The sequence below is a fragment of the Sitophilus oryzae genome, unplaced genomic scaffold, assembly GCF_002938485.1.
Source record: "Sitophilus oryzae breed Bouriz unplaced genomic scaffold, Soryzae_2.0 scaffold_1498_pilon_pilon, whole genome shotgun sequence".
Lineage (NCBI taxonomy): Eukaryota > Metazoa > Arthropoda > Insecta > Coleoptera > Curculionidae > Sitophilus > Sitophilus oryzae.
Window position 1 is genome coordinate 3,535,603 of NW_022146167.1, and position 19,038 is coordinate 3,554,640.

The following is a 19,038-nucleotide window of genomic DNA, read 5'->3' on the forward strand; positions in this document are numbered from 1 at the left end:
ATGACACTGTTTTTTTTGAAAGCTCAGTTTCAAAAAATGAGGTTTCAAAAATATGTAACAGGGTGGCGTCTCTCATACGCCACGGAGGCTCCAAGGAGAACGACAGTTTGTATTGAAATGAAATTTCGTGAGCATATGTAGGTTAACTCTCAACTCAAAAAAAGTGACATATCAAAGTTGTGTTTTTTTGTAATGGAACACCCTATATATTAATTGATTTTCGGATTCTGGGAGAAAAATAAAGGTGAGTTTTATGAGAGAAGTATATCATTAAAATGTAAGGTACATATTTAACATTTTCTAGAAATAAAGGACAATTTTTAAATTACGATAAAATCTACCCAAATTGGAATTTACCCACTATAGCCTAATATGTAGTTAAATTAACTATTGTACTTTAAAACAAATTAAAACTTGATCCAAAAAGTTATACAGAGTGAGACAAAATTAATATTGAACATTGGTCACATTTAAAAGCATGTTACTTTTTTATTTTAAATGGAAAACCTAGTATATTATTCCAATATTCAATGGAGAATTTACGTATCTTCAAAATACTATTAAGGTTGCCTACCCCTCAAACAAAAATTTTTCTAGATATTTTCATTTACATGATTTGATCATGAGTAGATATTTATTATTTGATAAAATCTAACTGGATGTGATATGTCTGACGTTACTTCAATATAGCTGTCTAATTAGTCCAACTTTAACAACTAGTTATCATTTTGTGTCAGTTAAAACAAAAAAAAAATATCAGAAATTTGCCGAAAATGCAAACTTATCCTACATCAGAGAGAATTGATATGATTCTATCAGTTGGTGAATGCAGTGTGCATTTACCACTTAATAGAATACTTAAATTCTCCTGATTTTATCTAGTCTTAGTTTTTTTGTGAGAGAAATTATTGTAGCTGCTTTTCGAGGTAGAACTCCACATAATGCTTTTTAAAATGAAAAGATCCTTTTGAAAAGACAATCATTTTATGCAGTTAACAGGAAAGAAGGCATTTTGAGCATTTGATTTCATCTAGCAAATTTTTGTTACATAATTATAGGTTTATATCTATAATGTTTTGATTCTGTAATAATTAAAATATGTTTTAAACGTGTATCTTTTTATTGCCGTTGGATATTTTAGTCTACAATCTTTAATTTTTGTTAAATTAATCAAAGGTATATCACACAGCCACCATTCTTTTCAAATAATAAAGATCTACTGACGCAAAATCATAAAAATTTAAATATCTAGGAAAATCTTTGTCTGAGGGTAGGCAACCTTAATAATATTTTGAAGATATAAATTCCCCATTGAACACCGGAAAAATATACTGGGTGTTCCTTTTAAAATAAAGGAGTAACTTGCTTTTAAAAGTGACTAATGTTCCATATTAATTTTGTATCACTCTGTATAACTTTTCGGATCAAATTTCAATTTGGTTTAACATACAGTGCTTACTGTAATTAAAGATCAGGCTATACAAGGTCAAAAATTATCAGTTTGCTAATTTTCTTGCTTATCAAAAATATATTAAAAAATAAATACCCACAATTCAGCTATTTCGTTTAAAAGTATGAGACCAAGTAAAATTGGCACCATGCCACAGATTCCCTTCGACATTTCTCTATTAGCGCTGCATTCTCCTGGCCAAGATTCGGAAAAATACCGGAAAATTGCGTGGAAAACTGCTGGCCGGTCTTTTCCAAGAGTGCGAGTGAATTTTAATGCGATCCTCGCAGCTCTTTCTGGCGAGGATGTTTGGTTTCTTGACTTGACTAACTTCATTTTTTCTCTAGTTTTCCAATGGTATAGGGAAAACTTTCATTTCCTCTTCGACTCTTTTCTATAGTTTTGGTGGTTAATGGGGTGGAAAAATAGGCGGAAAGTTTGAGATCTTCTCTATAGAACTCTTAAAACAGATAAATATGCATATTATGCTGGATAGTTTTGAGTAACTAGATTTAGTATTCAAAAAATTCTGAAAGTTAATAATGGTTGTTCACCACATACGACACAGAGTATTAGCAGCTAAACGATAAAATTTTTACAAATTGTAAGTTTTGGATTTTGAAGGACTATTAGAGCTACAATTTAAAAATATTTTTACAAAATACAGTGTGTACAAATAAGTAAAAAATATTATAGTTTTATTTTTTTTCAAATAGAACACCCTGTATATTATTTTATTTTTTAGATTCTAAGATTGAAATAAAGATAAATTTGATTAAGGTTTGTCACACTTAAGCCCACCGTTTTTAAAATATTTTCAATTATATGAAATTGCAGTAAAAATTTTAAGGCTTCATTTCTCCAATGGTGTCGATGTTTTCAATACTAAATATTTACTGAAGTTTATTTATTGATCAGATACTGTATTGCAATAATAAACAATAAATACTACATTATACAGAGTGTCTATAAATTTATTTTAAATAATTACTAGCTTTAAACGGCAATAACTTGTTTATTTCAAATAGAACACCTTGTATATTTTACGAAAATCATATGCACAATTTAATTGTCTATCAGATTGTATTACACCATTTTTTACCTATCTCTTCAAGTTTTTGTAGAAAATGCATTTTTTATAATTTAAACCTCATTTATCACTATACCCATGGAATTAGTTAAGAGTTAGTTAAGTCGAGAATGAAATTAGTATTATCTAATGTCAAAGTATAAAATACTTACAGCAGATCGAAATGTCGGTAAGAATTTGGAAAAATACAACCGTTTCAAAAAAATATAAAACAACATATTTCGTGACAACGATTATAGATTCTCGGGAATGAAGATATAGTCTCAGAAGAACCTAGTTCTGCACTAGACTGCGAATGATATGTATTCGAACAGCGAATTTTTGTCACTTATAAAAATTTTAAAATAAATGCCTGCGTTTAGCGGTCTAATGTATTCACACGAAATTACTTCAAAAATCGGTCCACCATTTAAATTGATGAATAGATATTTTTATATAGTTTTATAACATTTACGATTTATTATTTCTTATATCTTTTATAGAAATAAATTTTATAGTTTTCTGGACACATTTTTATAACTTTTATAGTTATTTTTTGATTTATAATAAAGTTTCAATAAAATTATTTTTTTTTATTTAAATCACGTGACTAAAATTAAAAAAATCACTTGATTTAAATCATGATTTAAATCATTTGATTTAAATCATGCCAACCCTGCTTATAGATATACTAAAAGTTATAACCTATAAAAATTTCAAAACTTCCCAAACCCTCTACTGCTTTTGAAGATAAACGTTATTGAAACCCTATTTATAATCTGAAGCGATTTTGATCTAATTTTAATTTCAAATAATATTTTCCTCGCTTGATACAGTTACTAAGCTGCTGGAAATTTTAATAAGAGAAAAGTTTTTAACGAACTTTTCGTTTCGGTAATTGGAAAATCACAAAAGCTTTCGCATTAATTAAAAGCTCCTTAATTTTAAAGCTTTACCTTTAAAATAAAGCCAACAAGAAAAGTTGCGTTACTTTATTATTGTTTTTTTAACCCTTAAACTAAAATATTTAGTTTATATCTTCGACATAAATTTAAATTAACACAAACAAGATCAAGAAAGATAGAAATACGAGTTGGCTCTACTGTACTAGAGCATTTTAAGACTAGTGATTGGTACTGATACTAAAACACTGTATCGTAAAGTTATGTATCGAAGAATTTTATATTTGATACCAAAGTTTGGTACAAATTCCAATTTTTTTATCTCAAAAACTGTGACTTTGACTGATTTTGTTGCAAATAATATTTCTAATCTTAAATTGAAAACCGCATTTCGCTAGCTACTGTAATTTTGGAGTTACGATTTTTTAATTATTTTAACCCCCTCCCATACCCCCTTACCAACCCCCCACCCCTATTACCTATTGGTATGGTCGGCTAATAAGTTTAAAAAAAAGTGTGTTTTTTTAATTGGTGAAGTAACTCTTAATCAATACAGAACCGCAATGGGCTCTTTCACTATATTTTGGAATTAGCATAATTGAATAAAGCAATTAATTCTAGAATTTTCAGCTATCTCACTTTCGAAAAATTTGAAGTCGTTCTTAAGAAAATAAATAAAAACAAAAAAGCTCAGAATAAAAATCCGCACTTTATTTTTAAAACGTCACACCTGGCATGTTGAAAAGCGGCAACACGGCCGGGCCACCATGCTGACCCGCCACCACCTCCACACAAGGCAATTCAACCTTTTCCAATATGGCGGAGATAGAAGTGCTTTATTTGGCGCATATTTTAAAACCTGTTTTATTATACCAAACCAAATAGACATTTTTCACACAAATGTCGGGTTAGATTACGTAATATTTCACTAATTTTTTAATATACAGGGAGTCTAAAGCTCTCCACATAAGTATGGAATTTTTTGTATTATTTCTTTTCATCGGAAAAAGAAATAACCAGAAATATATGACAGAAAATAGCAATATAAACTAAATATTCAATTGCAAACACTTACCTACCATAGTTTAGAATTTACTGCACGTTTGATAAATATATACTATTATGGATAAGGAAGGATATTATAGGAAGTTACTTGTCTTAGTATATAAAAGCCTTGGTAAATACTCTTGGTGTAAACTACACTGGCTTGGGTCAAAAAATATGGAATATTTTTCCTATGTTTTGCAGCATATAAATGGGAATAAATTTAAACTATAATAGGTGAGGATAACTAAAAAATATAATATGTGTTTCAAGATTTTATATAGAAAAAAAACTAAATACCTTTTTATAAAATAAAAATATTGGATATTCTGAACAAGATGGATTTAATAATAAATTCTGACGTATGTGAGGGTCAATTGTGACCTGAAAAAAGACTTACATCCAGGCCATTTATATTTTCAAATGGGAATGTTGTCAATATCTTGTGAGGTAAGTGTAAGCAGTAGCTATAACTACATCCTCACTAGGGTACTAGAGGCTTTAGCCCTTTTTTGAGGCATATTTAATGCACTTCTTACCCGAGAACTACTAGTAGGAGTGAAATTATCTCTTTTAATAGCTGTCAACCATTTTTTACGAAGCTCGTCATTTTTGGGGAATATAAAAGCAGAAACCTTGGGACTCCTCTATAATTCTCGTGACAATTTGGAACAGAGCATGTAAAAGGTATGCTACAATAAAATGTTTACCCACCCTTTAATACCTATCTTTGATTTTTGTAGGTAACCATTATAAAGTACTATGCAAACTGGCGTTGAAGACTTTTTACTCGTTTAGGTGTAATATCTTGATAAATACTTCTAGTCCTTACCTTAAAATAATTAATAATAAAGGAGTACGACAAGCAAAAAAGTTTGAAGTTCCCTATGTGGAATGTCTGGTTTGGATTTTTGTTACACTGTTATTTTATCACTAAGAACTAAACAAACGTGTTGCAGAAGCACAACAAACTAGAGATAATTAATTATTTCTGATATTCAATCGGAACGAGAAACCACTACCGGCTTTTCAGTTTAAAGGTAAACAATTTAATAATGCGCTGCCTTCGCCGCCATATTTGCCTTGCCCATATCATGTTGATTAGCCTTGAGTAGAGGTGGTGCTGGTCAAATCAAATCGCAATGTTGCCAGTTGTTGGCTGGCGCACGAACACGGTTCTGCAATGTGATTGGTCGTATTTTTCATACGTCATCAATTGGCAGTTTAAAATTATTTCAAATAACAGCAATTTTGAGGGCCTATAAAAAAATTATTCAATGTTATGGAACTATTTTTTTTGGATAAATATACTGAAAATAGTCTTCTATTTCAGATTTTGTCCTTGAATTCCGTATTTTATTTTTTGTGAAAGAGCCCATTTTGAGCACCGATTGGAATTACTGTTAACCAGGAAGTCACAAACGAGAATGGAACAATATGATAAGACACAATATACTAAGGGTCGGCATTTCTGGTCTTAGGTGACGGTTTTCATGTGTACGAAGAGTACGGCTAACACGCTTAGTAAAATAAGATATATACTGAATAAAGACAGAAGACGAGTATTTTCCCAAGCGCATGGAATCTAGCGTCAGTTTAAGTGGTTATGTAATAAATACTTCGTATTTTTGCTCTCTCCGACTTACTAGATTACCATAGCGATTCACTCCTATACATGTAAACGCCGACCCAAGGTTTCGCTTGCCAGCAGGGTATAAAGATACATTTGGCTTTTTCAATTTTAAAAAAATATGTAGAACGTCCTAAAACTAATTTCAAATGTATTTGATCGTATATTAGACTCTCCAAAAGAACATCTCCACTGCAAGAAAATCTACAAAATAAAATAGTTATTTTATTGTATATTAGACTGCATCAATTTTAAGGCTTAATCAAATTCTGTTTTTTTTCAGTGTGACTGGTTTAGGGATAGCTACCTAGACATCCTCTTCCAAGCTCCTACAATAGCAGTACTGATAATCAACATCATTTTCATGATGTCCATCATGGTGGTATTAGTTACTAAGCTCCGGTCAGCTAACACATTGGAAATACAACAGTACAGGAAAGCAGTGAAGGCATTGGCAGTGCTCATACCGTTATTAGGAGTGACGTATGCCATCACCATATATGCTCCTGTGCATACCATTTGGGATTTGCTGCGCAGTGTTCTTCTATCGTTACAGGTGAGTTGTTGTTATATGTACATCTGAGGTCATTTATACAGCTTGGAAACTTTTTTATTATATGTGAAATTAATAAATGATATAATGAAGGCAATTTAATATAAATTTTACTGGGATATGCACGGTAGGATAATTAAGTATTATTAAGAAATTTAAAAAATATTATTTATTTTTATCCTTATTATAGACTTCCATAAAAGTAGAATAAGGCCCGGTTGTTTATACCCGATTCAGAGTGAGTTCAGATTTAAACCAAGTTCAAAATTTTAATAGGTTGTTCGATGTCTTCGTATCGTTGAACTTAGTTCAAAAATTAGATATTTCACGATTGAAATTGGACCAGCCCTTTTCGAGCCTTAAACAGAGTTGTTAATCATCTTATAACCTTATACTACAAGCGTTGATTGAAAGAACAAGGAAGATACGCACCCTAATGGGCGAATTTGTTTAAAGGCTGATTTGATTTCCTCTTACGTCTCAAGTGCTATACGGTGGAGCCTCAACTCGTTCTGCAGCTAACGCATAAAATATTCATTTTCTTTAATTCGGCCAGCGAAGGCATATCAAAGACGGCGTGGAACTGAAAGCGACAGTGTTGCCAGATTAAAATGTGTATTATATGTAATATGTTATGTACTGAGAATTTATTCGTGTTAAACCTAGATTAAAGTACAAAAATAAATAATCTAAAAATAACAAGATATTTCTATCCTTCAGTATTTTTTATTTTATGTAAAAAAATAGATGAAACAAAATGCAAGCATCTTGATTAAAATTAGATTTAATTATATTTCTTTATTATTATAATTATCGCCCGCTATCGACTATGGGCCCGCCATGCGATGGAAACTCTTTTTTCAGATTTAAATTTCACGTACCGTACACAAAATCCGTAAATCTACGAATTAATCCGTAGTTCTGGCAACGCTGTCTTTGGCAATCACACACTCTGTCAACTGAAAGCAGAACTACGGTACACTATTTTTGATCGCGCAGCAAGGTTGTCTATGCGCGCGGCGGCGCGGCGCAGAGGTAAACTAAATCTCGAACATGCTGACGGTAACGCCAGCTACATCTCGGACATATTTGGTGCCACGAAATCAACAAGCAAAATGTACCTAAATAGAATTGCCGAGTTCAGTGTTTTTTACAGCTCATGTGAAATCGGGTTTAAGCTGTTTGTCCAACCGGACCTAAATATTCAAATATTCGTTCAATTTTAATCAACTAATAGCAATAATTTAATTTTCTAATTACTGGTTAAAGCCATTCAATATACATAAATCAACATTTGAGTTGTTAGTAGAATTTTATACTATAATTTTATATACTTTTAATTATATATATTTTTATTCGATTTGTACTAATGTGTGTATTAATACATTGCTTCGAATATATTAATATTTTATTATTGTTTTCCTATTTTTGATAAAATTTCTATTTCGATCAAATTATTCATAGATATTTTTACTAAATGCAGTAGTTTATTTTTCAAAAAAATCCATGAAAATGTCTTTTGGAACTTTTAATGTATAAAAATACATTTTTAATAAAATACCTTGAGGCGAATATCAGAAACCCAAAAAATAAATCCTCAAGGAGAATAATCTTTAATTTATTATTGAATTAAGTAAATTTTAACCGTTTGATGTTAAGAAAATTTCGGGCAAGCTTTAACCGTCAGTACTTTGTTGTACTTCGTTATTTTTTAAACAAATTTACTCGAAGATAAGCAAGAAGTAATTAGGTATTAATTAGTAATAACCCTTCCTTTTAAAAGCAGGGGGTTCGTTTTAATTAAGTACATACTGAAATTTAAAGGCTTTAAAATTTATAATTCTAATGACAAAGAGAAAATGTTTCTTTTGACCAGATCTGCCACCCCTTAAAATACTTGCACTTATTTCTGAGACATCCTGTATTTTAATAAGTTTAAAAATTAGACCGCCACTGATAATTTAATGGTAATTATTGAAAAAAAAAGTTTTTGGAATTAAGAAACTCACAATAATTCAATAATTCAAAAAATACAAATAATTTATTTTCTGCTCTAGAATTTTAACATTACAGTTTTATCAAAATTTATTTCTCATGGAGTTTTACTAGTTTTTCCGAAACTTCCCATAATCCTCTGGCAAGTTCAGGATTCCATGCATTCGGGTACCTGTCCATTACATGGCAGTCTTGAAAATGATCGCCTGACAAATGTTCAATGTTCTTCGCTACGGCACAATAAACTGAAGTTTGAGCTCCTTCTATGACATTCTAAAACAACAGACAACCCAATTATACAGGGTGCTAAAAATTCGGGGTACGAGCAGAGTATAAATAAATAAATAAATGCCATTATTGTCAAAAAAATTTTTAATTTGTAGACAAAAGTAAACTAAACAAACAGAGTAAACAAACAAGTTACACAAACAAAAAAACAAAAGATAATACAAAACATTATACAAATAATATTGTCTTATTGTTTAAAATAAACATTTATAAATGTTTACAATGTCAAAGAACAAAAAATAAAAATAATATTAAAAAATATTTAGTTAGTTTATAGTAAATATCAATGACCTCTAAATAAATTTATTTCGATGTCATTTTAGAAATATATCAATAGCAAACATTAGACCAGTGTTTAGAAGATCAAATTCGATTTTCAAAATATAATTCATTTATGGCGTAGAAAGCTTTGTCTAGTAAATAAGAGTTCAATGCTTTGCGAAATGAAGAAAATTATGTTATGGATTTGATTTCAAATGGCAGGTGATTGTGCATTTTTTTCGAGTTGTATAATATTGAACTTTTAACTAACTCTGAGCGTGGGGTAGGTAGATAAATATCTTGCTCCGCTTTCCTGAGTGGATAAGTGTGAGAAGGCCTTTCTTGAGAATCTGACACATGCTTACGTATTAGACAAACGGATTCAAATATAAATAAGGAAGGAAGAGTAATATTTTCAATTTTTAAAAAAAGTCCTGGCAATGATTTCTGCTGTTTAGTCCCAGTGAATATCGAACAGCTCTCTTCTGGAGCTTGAAAATGCGGTCAAATTGAGTCGCACAACACGTACCCCAGAATGGAAGGGCATACCTGAGGTGCGACTCAAAAAGTGCATAATAAATAGTTCTAGCCACTGACAAGTTAAGCTCCTTAGAAACAGACCTTAATGCAAAACAGGCAGAGCTCAATTTTTTCGACAAAACTTCGATATGTATGTCCCATTTGTCTACAACAAGCCCTATCTAAGAATTTTACAGATTTTACGACGTCAATGGTGGTGTTGTTAAGTACAAAAGGCTGCAGCGAGTTTTTATACGACAAAGCTTTAGTTTAAAAATAAAATGTCGATAACCGTAATAGATACGAACAACGAACATGGTTAAATTGGGGCAAGGTTGCGCTGTATGATGTTCACCAAGATGCCATCAAAAAAGTTTTAAAAATTTCAGTATTGCTGAGTTTTTTGGAAAAAAACGGATATTGTTGACGTCATTTGTAAAAGTGAAATCAATACATTTCAACATTTACAATAAAGAGTATAAAATGCATTCGGAAATATAAGAAGAAAATATGTTCAAAGAACTATAAATAAGATTAAACGAAAAATAAATTTGTGCATTAGGGAGGGTGGTAACCCTTTCGAACATGTAGAGCATTAGAAACTAGTTTGTAGAAGTTGATTTATTTATATTAACTACGATTAATATTGAGATTTCAAATTCAAAATAAAAAAGTTAAAAATATTATCTTTAAATTGCTGGCCTGGATATTATTTATTTGAATCTTTCAATTGGCTCGATTTTCCTTATTCAACGTTAATTAGCGCTGATCAATATTGTTACGATGAATACAATCGGACTTGAAATTATTTTAAATATTAATTAAATACTTTTGTTATTGTTAAGGCAAGGGCGTAGATAAGGGGGGGGGGGAGGTACTGGGGGACAGTACCCCCCCTGACGCTTGACGAAATAGGAGAATTGAAATAGTCATTGACTATGAAAGGATTTTTTTAAATTAAAATCCGACATATAAGAACACTTTGTATGCTGTTTATAATATGTTCGACCTAATTAGAAGCACACAAAGTGTTCTTATTGGCCAGGACAGATTAGTGGGGTTAACTCTAATCAATATCCATAAAGATAGTGAAATAAATGTTGATGCTGTTATTGATAGGTTTTCCAAACAGCGTACTAGAAAACTTGATTTTGTTTTGTAGTTTTATTTATAGTTTATAGTTTTATAGTTTTTTTATAGTTTAGAGTTTTTATTTATAGTTTATAGAAAATGAACTAATAAACGCCGTTGTTTCATTTTTGTTTATGTTATTTACAAATCTATATTTTAATTTTTTTGTGTTATGTTTTTATATCTTTTTGAAGACAAAAAAATCGCCGTCGTTTTAATTCGACAAAAAAATTCCGACGGTGATTTTTTTGCGACTTAATCATAGTACCACCCCCATAGCATACACCTATCTACGCCCCTGTGTTAAGGTACCCAAAACAAAAAAAAAGTTTCAAGTGTGGCATATCCGTGTACTCAAGAAACCGAGTTCTTTCAAAATCTGAATTAAAAAATGCAGGTCCGTATTTAAATAAATTAAGTTGGCCTCTGTATCTCACAAATCATCAGCTAATTTGAAAATCTAAAATACTATCAGATAGCCCTAATAAAGTGGCTATGAGAATATGCAATTAGTTTTTGGTTTTCTAAAAAGTAACATAAAATAAATATAATAATTGATTTTCAAAAAATCCGTTTTTTCCAAAAATTCAGCAATCCTTGGTGAACATCCCAAGGAGCTACTTTGCCCCAATTTAACCATCTTTGTATCTATTATGGTTTCCGAGATACCAATGCTACTCCAAATTTGTAGCACCCTGTATATGTATAAATATATAGGGTGGTTCACGGCCATGGTAGGTTAGACATTTATGGGAAACCGGTAATACCGGAAAACCGGTTTTTGAAAATTTGGATTTTTACATAAAGGCTTTGTCTGTCTAAATTATTTTCAACGTTACAATGTTGCCGCATCATATTAAAATTAGTAGAATCATTGTTGTGCCTGACATGTGTGAACAGCTCTTTATTCAAACTTACCTTATATATCCAGTAAGTACAAAGATACGTAGGATACTTCAGCCACCCAGGATGATTTTGAAATATGTTCGTATGTATAACTCCAGGATGTAGAGAGTATGTAGTAACTGTGGTACCTTTTAACCTCTCTGTTAACTCAATAGTGAACAAGACGATACACAGTTTTGTTCGGCAGTACAGCATCAGGTCGTTCAATGAATTCCAACATGTATTGGGGTACTTGTTCAAATTGTTCAGGTCCAACTTAAATGGGAACAGGGCCAAGAAGGAGGATACGTTGACTATACGTGAGTGTCCAGTTTTCTTTAATAAATCTAGCGAAAAAAATAGTTTTTATTTATATTTATTTGTTTTTATTTATTTTTTGTAAAATAATTTCCGGACTAAAATCATATATACCTGGTGCATCTCGAAAGTGGCTCACCCCTATAACTTTTTTTTAATTTTTTCAGATCAAAAACGAGATTTGGTATATTAGTATGTGACATAAATTAGGATTGATTGACGTATTCGATTGTTTTGGGTCACCGAAAATTTTTAAATGGCACCCTCCGTATATGTCTACTTTATTCGATAGAAAATAACACTCTGAGTAGAATGACATATTATATGTCAACTTTTTACATTTTCCCTAAAAAAATCGTATTTTAAATTTCAAACTTGGGTGCCATGGTTGTGTTAAAACACTAATTTTTAGACAAGGAGCCTTGGAAAAAGAGATTTGATCGTCTAATGTTTTTCGTGTCTTGTCCTGGCCGGTTAGAAGATGCCCAGATCGTATCTTTAATCATATCTCAATTTTTTCAAATGGAACAAGGGTGGCTCATTAGAATATTTGGAAAAAGCATTTTTACGAATAATTTAGTACCACACACTTGGTATTTCGAAATATATACCTCTTCTCGGTATATACGAAAATAACATACCAAATCTCGTTTTTTCATCTGGAAAAATAAAAAAGTTATAGAGGTGAGCCACTTTTGAAAAGCACCCAGTAGAGATAAATCGTGTCCAGTGAACTTATTTTCATTGCAAAAATATATATCCACGGAATATTGGGACACCTTGTATATTATAAATATTATTAGTTTCCGCAAGTTAGACCTTACCTAACAATAAATTAGTTAACAAGAAATGTCCAAAATAATTCGTTTGCATCAAATTCAGCATTCCATCTTCATTTATTTCTTTCGGCAAAATTCCTGCGCCGGCATTGTTTATCAAGATATCTAACCTAAATCAAGAAAAAAACATTAACAAATTCATATTCGTTAAAAATATCATACGGTCGAGAAAAAAAACGTCGTCAAAGAAGGCTGAGGAATGACAATCGATAATAATTTTAGCGAGGTCAAGCCCTAAACGTCATTTACCTTGCCGGTGCTTAGTTGACCTTAAGAAAATTCGAGAAAAAATACTTCTTTGGAAATATATTTGTGTGTTTGAAAACGTTCTATCATTTTTTAAAAAAGTTAAAGTTTTTTTAGTAAATAATGTTTATAGATTGACCTCAAAATTATCATCGATTGTCATTTCCCAGTCGTCTTTGACGCCGTTTTTTTCGATCATACGGTATTATGCATACCTTTTTTCGGTTTTGTTGATGTCTTTGGCAAACTCTCTAACGCTCTTAAACGAGCAGAGATCTAAAGGTTTGTATAAAATATTAGGATTGTCTGTTTCTTCTATGAGTTTTTTTCACAGCAGCTATTGCTTTTTTTTCTTCGGCATGCTATGATGACTCTACAGCCTCGTTTGGCTAAATCTGCTGCAGTCTCGTATCCGATTCCTTAAAATAAATTAAGAGGTCTTAAAAATACTATTTGACATATCTTTCATGTTACGTTAGCAAAATAAAACACTAGTTCACCACAATATATCAAAATACTTTAGTATTTTTTTCAAACATCACAAAAATATTAATTTTTGTGACGTGATTGACGATATAAAAAAGTCATTTTAATGCCTAAAATACGAAAATATATTCTTAAACTGACATAAAGTGTCAAATTCAACGAGTCATAACCATAGTTTCTCGATATATAATTACATACAAGGTAGAACTTTTAAATCTTTTTATATTACTTGGAACGTTTGAAATTGTTTAAAAACTTATTTGTGGCGTTTGAAAAAAATAGGATGTTCTAGTCGGAGTAAAAATGAGTTTTTGTGCCTCGGCTGTATGTCAAACAACAGCTTCGCCACAAAAAGTGTCATTTTGACTACTAATAAAACAATATACTATTTTACACTGAACACGCGTTTCGCTAACTATGGTAACACCAGCAAATTTATTTTGGTGCATTGTGGTGAACTAGCGAGTTATTTTACTATTAGTCTCCCCTCCCCTAATATCACGTGAGATCTTTCAAAATTTATATTTTGAGTTGTATTTATTTAAAAAACACAGGTTGCTTCATTATTTTTATTAAGACAAGTATAATAATATTCTTTGAGACTGTTTAAATCGTAATCTAAAATCACAGTTATAATATTAAATAATGCATAAATTGGAACTTCTAAAATTAATGGGGAACATTTATTCTAATTCAGTGTATGGAGGCTAGTGCACAATCTCAAGAGTGACTCTTGATACCAACAAATTCATGTGATTTTCAGTAAAATCATCTTCTCCTTCACCTTCGCTCTGATTTAGCAACTCTAAACCGTTGTTTACTTCCGCATAGAAGTTTAAAAGCTCGGTCTTGTGAAATTTAAACTGCACGCCATAATTTTTCAACTAATAAAGGTGCGTCCAGACCTGACGAGCCACGAGCTGGGCAAGAGCGAGACAAGAGCAGGACGAGAGCGAGACGAGAGCGAGACATCTTCTATCCATTTTTTGAGGCAAGCCTGCCACGAGACAAGCGAGTTGGATCATAGTGAAAGGACCCAAACACATATGAAATTGTAATTGAATATAACAAACTATGGCCAAATAATAACGCATACAGTAATATTTTCTGCAAATTTGGAATGTCTAGCGCTCGTCTCGCTCTCGTCTCATCAGGTCTGGACGCACCTTAAGAAAACGGGGACCACATTTTTGATATATTAATACTAAATAACACTAAATCTGGTTAGGTTAGGATGGATTTTAATAAACAGAAGAATAGTGTTATGTATTAAGGACACTCCTTAGTTGCTAAAATTTTTAAAATATGCGAATATAGTTAAGCTGGTGACAATTGATTGATGAATTTGGTGACAATAATGATCAAGGTAAGGAAAAAATCCAAACAAAAAAGACAATGATATGCGCATTTAAATGGATCAAATTTTGCCAAAAAAATGCGAAAAATATGCAATTATTCGTGAATAATTATAAATGTTAATGATTTTTTTTTTTATTTTTTATGCATGGAATTTGCATAAGAACGATACTTCAAGTTTAGTAAAATTAATTTGACAATTAGTAAAATACAATTTTAAGATGATATAATTTTTTATACATTTTTTAAGATTGTGCATAATTAATAAAAAAAATAATAATATGATTAAAATACTATGCAAAACAGTGAACTGGCCCTTAGAACTTTATATTTTTTTTAGATAAAAAAGAGAGATTTGTATTATTTTTAAATAAAAAAGCCAACGTAGGTGCACCCTAATTTTGGGGATCCAATAACTACATCAAAAATATCCTTGTGTCTTTTTTTAATCTCTTGTATTTAATTCCGTTATCTGGGTAAACGCCGATATTTACGAGACATATTTGTTTTCTAAAAAACATCCTGTTATTGACATTAGATGTGCTTTGCTTAGCACTAGTGTTAATAAATTAAAATTCGAACATACAATAGACTAAATAACTGCTTTAAAAAGAAGACTTAAATTACCATATCCATCTTTAGTACAAAATTATATTCAGGCTAGGATACATACTAAAAAAATCGTAGGGCAACTTTGAGACAGTACCAAAATTGGCCCGCAAAAATAAAATTTGGTCTAGTAGCAAATATATTTTTCTCCCAGTGTCATTTAAAAAAACGTTTTTTATGTAAAATATGAGAGAAATAACAGTGTTTTATGATATACTAACTAGTTTATCTAGAAACAAATATATTTTTCTCCCAGTGTCATTTAAAAAAAAACGTTTTTTACGTAAAATATGAGGGAAATAACAGTGTTTTAAGATATACTAACTAGTTTTTCATAAAATTTACATTTCTCTTTGTAGCCTAGAAAGTATACAGAATTCGTGTATTTTATCTATTTGTAGTTGACTTTTTGAACTGTTAATAAACATGCAGTGTTCAATGCAGAATGGCCAGATTGCGTTATTTACTCGTATTTTAGTTACCCTTTAATAGCATGTAGTAGAGATAACATTATTTTTGAAAATGAGAGGCATATATTACACAATGTGAAAATATAAGGAATGTACCAAAGTTATATGTTGCAATCACAAAAATACCCCAGTTTATGGTTAATTTTACTTAAATATGCTTTATTTGTTCAGTTCAAATTTCACAATCCAAAACATATCGTATAGTCGAAAAAACGGCGTCAAATTGGCGTCGAAGGCACGTTCGCCTTTTAATTTTAAATAGAAAATGACATCGACCTTTTGACGCCGTTTTTTTTGTCTTTCGATAGTACAGTATAGAGGTGAGCAAAGATTGACCAAGTCGTTCATATGAACGATTATTAAAAATGAATCGTGAGATTCGATTCACTGCTTAAAATACGGTTCGTTCAATTGAATCGTAGCCAGCATGGATCCATAACATTTAAAGATGAGCCGTAAAAAATAATCGTGAGAAATGAATCGGATCACAATGCGATCGTTCGATCAAAGAGTTACGTGAATTGATTTATTGGTTACAATACGGTTCGTTCAATTGAATCGTGGCCAACATGGATCCATAAGATTTGAACGATGAGCCGTAAAAAAGAATCGTGAGAATTGAATCGGATCATAATGTGATCGTTCGTTTCTACGGCGCGGTGATGATATCATAGAGTCAGGCACCAATATTCAGACTTGAACAAAAGCCCTAAACAAACATCATGGGCATAAAATGCAAACGATAAGAAAGTTATTTACAGGAAAATAAACTTATTTATACTGTGCTTAGTACAGGAGTATATGTAAGGTATTTAATTTTCACGTTAATATTTTTGTTAAAATAATATTACCCACTATTAAATGTCGGACTAAAAGACGAAATCGTGTTTTATGCAACTCTAAATAAATATCGTTGGCCTCTGCTAAATAGGATCAAAAAGGGCGTCAGCGATGGTTATAACATTTTCAACAGTTCATTTTCAACAGTTCATTTCCAAGGCAACTGGACGTCATTTTTTTTCGATCATGCGGTATTATATACTATTTATTATGATTATGAAATCGGAATTAAAATATGGATCTAAAAGTATTAAATTGGTATTAAGAAGTCTTTAATAAATAGTACATATGAATTGGATTCATAATTTAATATTATTGGTAAAATAATCAATCCAATTACACCAGTGTCAGCAAGTGTTGAAAAACAAATGAAAGAACTGTATATTTCTTTTTCTGATCCCTTTTAAATAATTGTCCGGTCCAAATTACCGCCGGTAGTGCTAGTTACGATTCTTGTTTTTATGAAACGTAAATTGTGCATGTGGTTCGTTCAAATGAACGAATCGTAGGAGTCGATTCAATATGAGAAATTGAATCGTGTGATTCGATTCAATAAAAAGAATCGTAATGCCCATCACTAGTATGGTATTTACAACAAATGTTCCTTTTTTATTAGAGGAATTTTAAACGTAATTTATTTCGATTTACGTAATCCAAACTTGTTTTTTCTTATCACGAGAAAGCAAAAAACACTATAGAACTAGTTTTGTGTTACTTCAAATCATAATAAAGTGGCATTCTGATAAATAAAAGGGTATTGAATAGTGCCAAAACTGCTGAAATAAAATAAAAATATTTCGTAAAACATTACCTGTATTTCCTCCTGTAATAATAGCAGTTTTCCCAACCAAACACACGTTACTTTTGCACCATCCTGTAGATAATTTTACCCACAACTTGTAAGAAATCACAGCTATAACCAACCAAAAAGCGGTATAGTCGAAACAACTCATGTCAAAAATGCCTCTTTACTACAACTACTACTGAGGTACTACAGGCGATACTAGTTGAATGCACCTGAGGCACTAATTAGTTATATTTAGTTATAACATGCTTTCGACTTTGGACCTCAATTTTTAAAGTACTGTTTTGTAATTGTAGATGGCTTCGGTAATTGTTTAATAAAACAATGTCTTCTTTATAGGAAAGAAATTATTTAATTAAACTTAATTGCCAGTACAAGCTTTATTGTGTTATTTTGGATAACAGTTTTATTAAAACTGTCCTGTTATATTTTAATTTCACTGTAATTTTTTCATTAAAAATTGAAACGACTGTCAAATACTGCTGGAAATTATTGTCTTCGTATATTATAGTACGGGAGCCTATGATGCTAAATAGTGATTTACTCGAGAGTTGTGAGGACATATTGTATTAAGAAAATTAGATGTTAAAACAAAAAAAGTTATACAGGGTTCGGCAATAGTGCGTCGGGCATCTGTAGCTCCTAGAATAAAAACCTTGAGAATTTTGTTTAAATGCAAACCTAAAGTATGTACGAGGATGTATTTCAGGAAAAGATTTTAACTTCTAGAGAGTGGCTCAAAAAAGTGTAAGTGAATAGGAATGATTTTTTTTTTAAATAGAACGCCCTGTGCATTATTGCAATTTTTGCTTCCTTTTAGATACATATTTCGATAATTTCAGAGATATTGATGAATAAATAAAAAATATATTTTTCGACCTTCCTAAAAAATTTATTACAAATACATGAACTGTCCTGAAATCAAAACTATATTAGGTATTTATTTTAGATGGTCTATACTTACTTTCCCATAAATATCGTAATCTTAAATCATACAGGATGTTCAAAATTCTACGCCAAATTTTCGAAAATATAAAATATTTTTTATTTTTATTTTTAATATTCAGTCTCAGATTTTAATCGGGAAAACTTAATAGACGATAGAACTTTCAAAAATAAAACAAAAAGTTCATATCAACTTGTAAGATTTAAAGTTTCCTTTTCGAGATACAGGGTGTTAAAGTTACTTAAAAAAGAAAAAAAAATATAAGATATTTGAAAAACTGTTTAATCGATTTTGATATAACTTGACCCGTTTATAATACTTACTATGGGACTTAATTTGATGTAATTAGATTTAAATTTAGTGGCCAGGGGCGGCGGTGGGGCATCACTGTTAAAT

The 19,038-nt window shown here is 30.8% G+C and overlaps 1 protein-coding gene and 1 pseudogene across 1 annotated transcript in view; one reads left to right on the forward strand and one right to left on the reverse strand.

Annotated features, from left to right (window-relative positions):
- The window catches only part of LOC115877781 (diuretic hormone receptor-like), a 367,521-nt gene extending 360,662 nt beyond the window's left edge, over nucleotides 1-6,859 (forward strand). The window contains exons 12-13 of the mRNA XM_030894096.1: nucleotides 6,379-6,651; nucleotides 6,839-6,859. Coding sequence (XP_030749956.1) covers nucleotides 6,379-6,651; nucleotides 6,839-6,859 — 294 coding nt within the window. The remainder of the gene's footprint in view (nucleotides 1-6,378; nucleotides 6,652-6,838) is intronic.
- Nucleotides 6,860-8,700: 1,841 nt separating this feature from the next.
- LOC115877788 lies at nucleotides 8,701-17,963 on the reverse strand (annotated as a pseudogene).
- Nucleotides 17,964-19,038: the final 1,075 nt, after the last annotated feature.